At 37.8% G+C, this 2,500-nt stretch overlaps 1 protein-coding gene across 2 annotated transcripts in view; it reads left to right on the forward strand.

Moving 5' to 3' along the window:
* lhx6a (LIM homeobox 6a) overlaps positions 1-2,500 on the forward strand; it is a 13,525-nt gene that overhangs the window by 2,176 nt on the left and 8,849 nt on the right. For both annotated transcript variants that reach the window (XM_030354281.1, XM_030354282.1), the window contains exon 4: positions 1,803-1,924. In XM_030354281.1, the coding sequence (XP_030210141.1) occupies positions 1,803-1,924 (122 nt within the window). The remainder of the gene's footprint in view (positions 1-1,802; positions 1,925-2,500) is intronic.

The following is a 2,500-nucleotide window of genomic DNA, read 5'->3' on the forward strand; positions in this document are numbered from 1 at the left end:
CACACACACGCACACACACACACACACACACACACACGCACACACACACGCACAGAAACACGCACACACACCTACATGTTGAGTAATACGGCACAGCGTTTGCATGGAAAGATTAAGCAAAAATAAACTGGAACGCGTGGAATGGACGACAATCTTAGGCTGCATGCCGTCATAACATATCATGTACTTAGGCCTGGAAAGCAACAAAATGTATTTATACACACACGCGCACGCACGCACGCACACACACACACACACACACACACACACACACACACACACACACACACACACACACACACACACACACACATACACACACGCACGCACGCACACACGCACGCACGCACACACACACACACACACACACACACACACACACACACACACACACACACACACACACACACACACACAGTTTATAAGTCAAATAATTGGAAGATGCCTTTAGTGCATCTAACCCTAAACAGGGACGGGACGTTCTGTTTCCACTGTCAGAACGCACAACGCTGTCCTGCGGTGCTACACGTCACAACACTCATTTCACTGCAGTGTGCTGCTCATGGGGAAGTTTGTGAAAGTTGTAAGCCTGTTCATAGTCTGTTTGACTGGTGGTTCGGTATCTGTACACAAGGCCCTTACCCTGTGTACAGATTCGGCAGCTCTCATGTCAGCTGATCAAAGAACAAAGCATATTTGTACATGTAAGCTATTATTATTATTATTATTATTATTATTATTGTGAATACATTCTTATTCAAACAAGAATGCATTTCTTAAATTATAGACTTGAAGTAGGTTTTAGCCTCGTGCTTTTAGACCGTTTGTGCATATCTGGCCTAATTGGCAATCACTCGGATCAATGTTTTGTAAGAATTTTAGAAGTTAATGACATCATTATTTTGACAAATTCTAACGACATTATTAAGAAGCAAACAAGTACAACGGCAAGAAAAATGAAGTTTGGTTTTATAAACGCTGAGCGTAATTCGCTGGCCTGAGAAGCTGATTCGAGATCACTTTCTGCATAATGTTTTACGCCAGGAATACAATTATTATTATTGCATATTTTATTAGCTACAGTATCACTGAAAAAATATATCAGTAATTAATAATAGGCTAATTCAATCATCATATGCCCGTAAAATTAGTTAATGTAAATTATAATTTCAACAATATACAATTAAATAGGATAAGGCCTTTATTTCCAGATAGCCTTGATACAATTAAGAAGCCATACACGTATGCTAATAAATATTTATGTTTGGCCTATTTTACCCAACTCGTCTTATCCATACCATTTTAAACTATCAGCTGCAGAGCGATAATTGTAGACTACTTTTTCTTATTTTAAAATATGACAGTAGTTCTAGTGATGAAACTTTGGAAAATGCGTAGTTTATAAATGCTGGGTATTATAAATTGGCTTCGTAATTTGTTTGGTTGTGCTGGAGAATATTAACCTGTTTAATTCTACTGAGAGTCTAATGTAATTGTATTCACATGGCCTAATAAGACTAAATATGTTTACTATTGATACAAATAGAATAGTTTAATTATTTATATTTACCAACATTAGTTTGCCATGTTATTCAGACTGTTTATGGTGCACCGTTTTTTATATATTGCGTCAGAGTCGTTTTTGAGCCATTTCGTCTAAATCAAACATATTTTCAAACAATGTCTGAACTTGGAGATATTAAAACAGATTATTTGACATTATACTTTTATTAAATTGTATTATTCTATTTTAAAATTCCTATTATTTATTAATTTACATATTGTGTACTTTTACTTTGCAGGTGAACAACTTAATCTGGCACGTGCGTTGTCTGCAGTGCTCGGTGTGCAGGACGTCGCTTCGTCAACACAACAGCTGCTACATCAAAAACAAAGAGATCTTCTGTAAAATGGATTATTTCAGGTAGGGTAAGTTTTGGACTAATGTTTTCAAAATACTCTACTGGCTGTTGCAGACCAGCCTCTATCGCTCTCTCTCTCTCTCTCTCTCTCTCTCTCTCTCTCTCTCTCTCTCTCTCTCTCTCTCTCTCTCTCTCTCTCTCTCTCTCTCTCTCTCTCTCTCTCTCTCTCTCTCTCTCTCTCTCTCTCTCTCTCTCTCTCTCTCTCTCTCTCTCTCTCTCTCTGGCCGGAGAAGTTATTTTATTTCCTTTTATTTTTCTTGGTTGTTATTTAGAAAAACTTCCTGTAAATATTTTTTTCTGAGATTGTTTTTTAGGCCTGGAAAGCTCTAAAAAAAACAATGTTATTCATGTTACATTGTCATTGTACAAAGTCTGACAGAATTTACACCTTGATCTAAAGTGGGACAGAAGCAGAAATGCAGCAACTAAATCTCTCTCTCTCTCTCTCTCTCTCTCTCTCTCTCTCTCTCTCTCTCTCTCTCTCTCTCTCTCTCTCTCTCTCTCTCTCTCTCTCTCTCTCTCTCTATTTTAAAATGGATGCGGGTTGCCTCATGTCTTCCAAAAGGACCTTTTCAGAA

The sequence above is a fragment of the Gadus morhua genome, chromosome 4 (assembly GCF_902167405.1).
Source record: "Gadus morhua chromosome 4, gadMor3.0, whole genome shotgun sequence".
NCBI lineage: Eukaryota > Metazoa > Chordata > Actinopteri > Gadiformes > Gadidae > Gadus > Gadus morhua.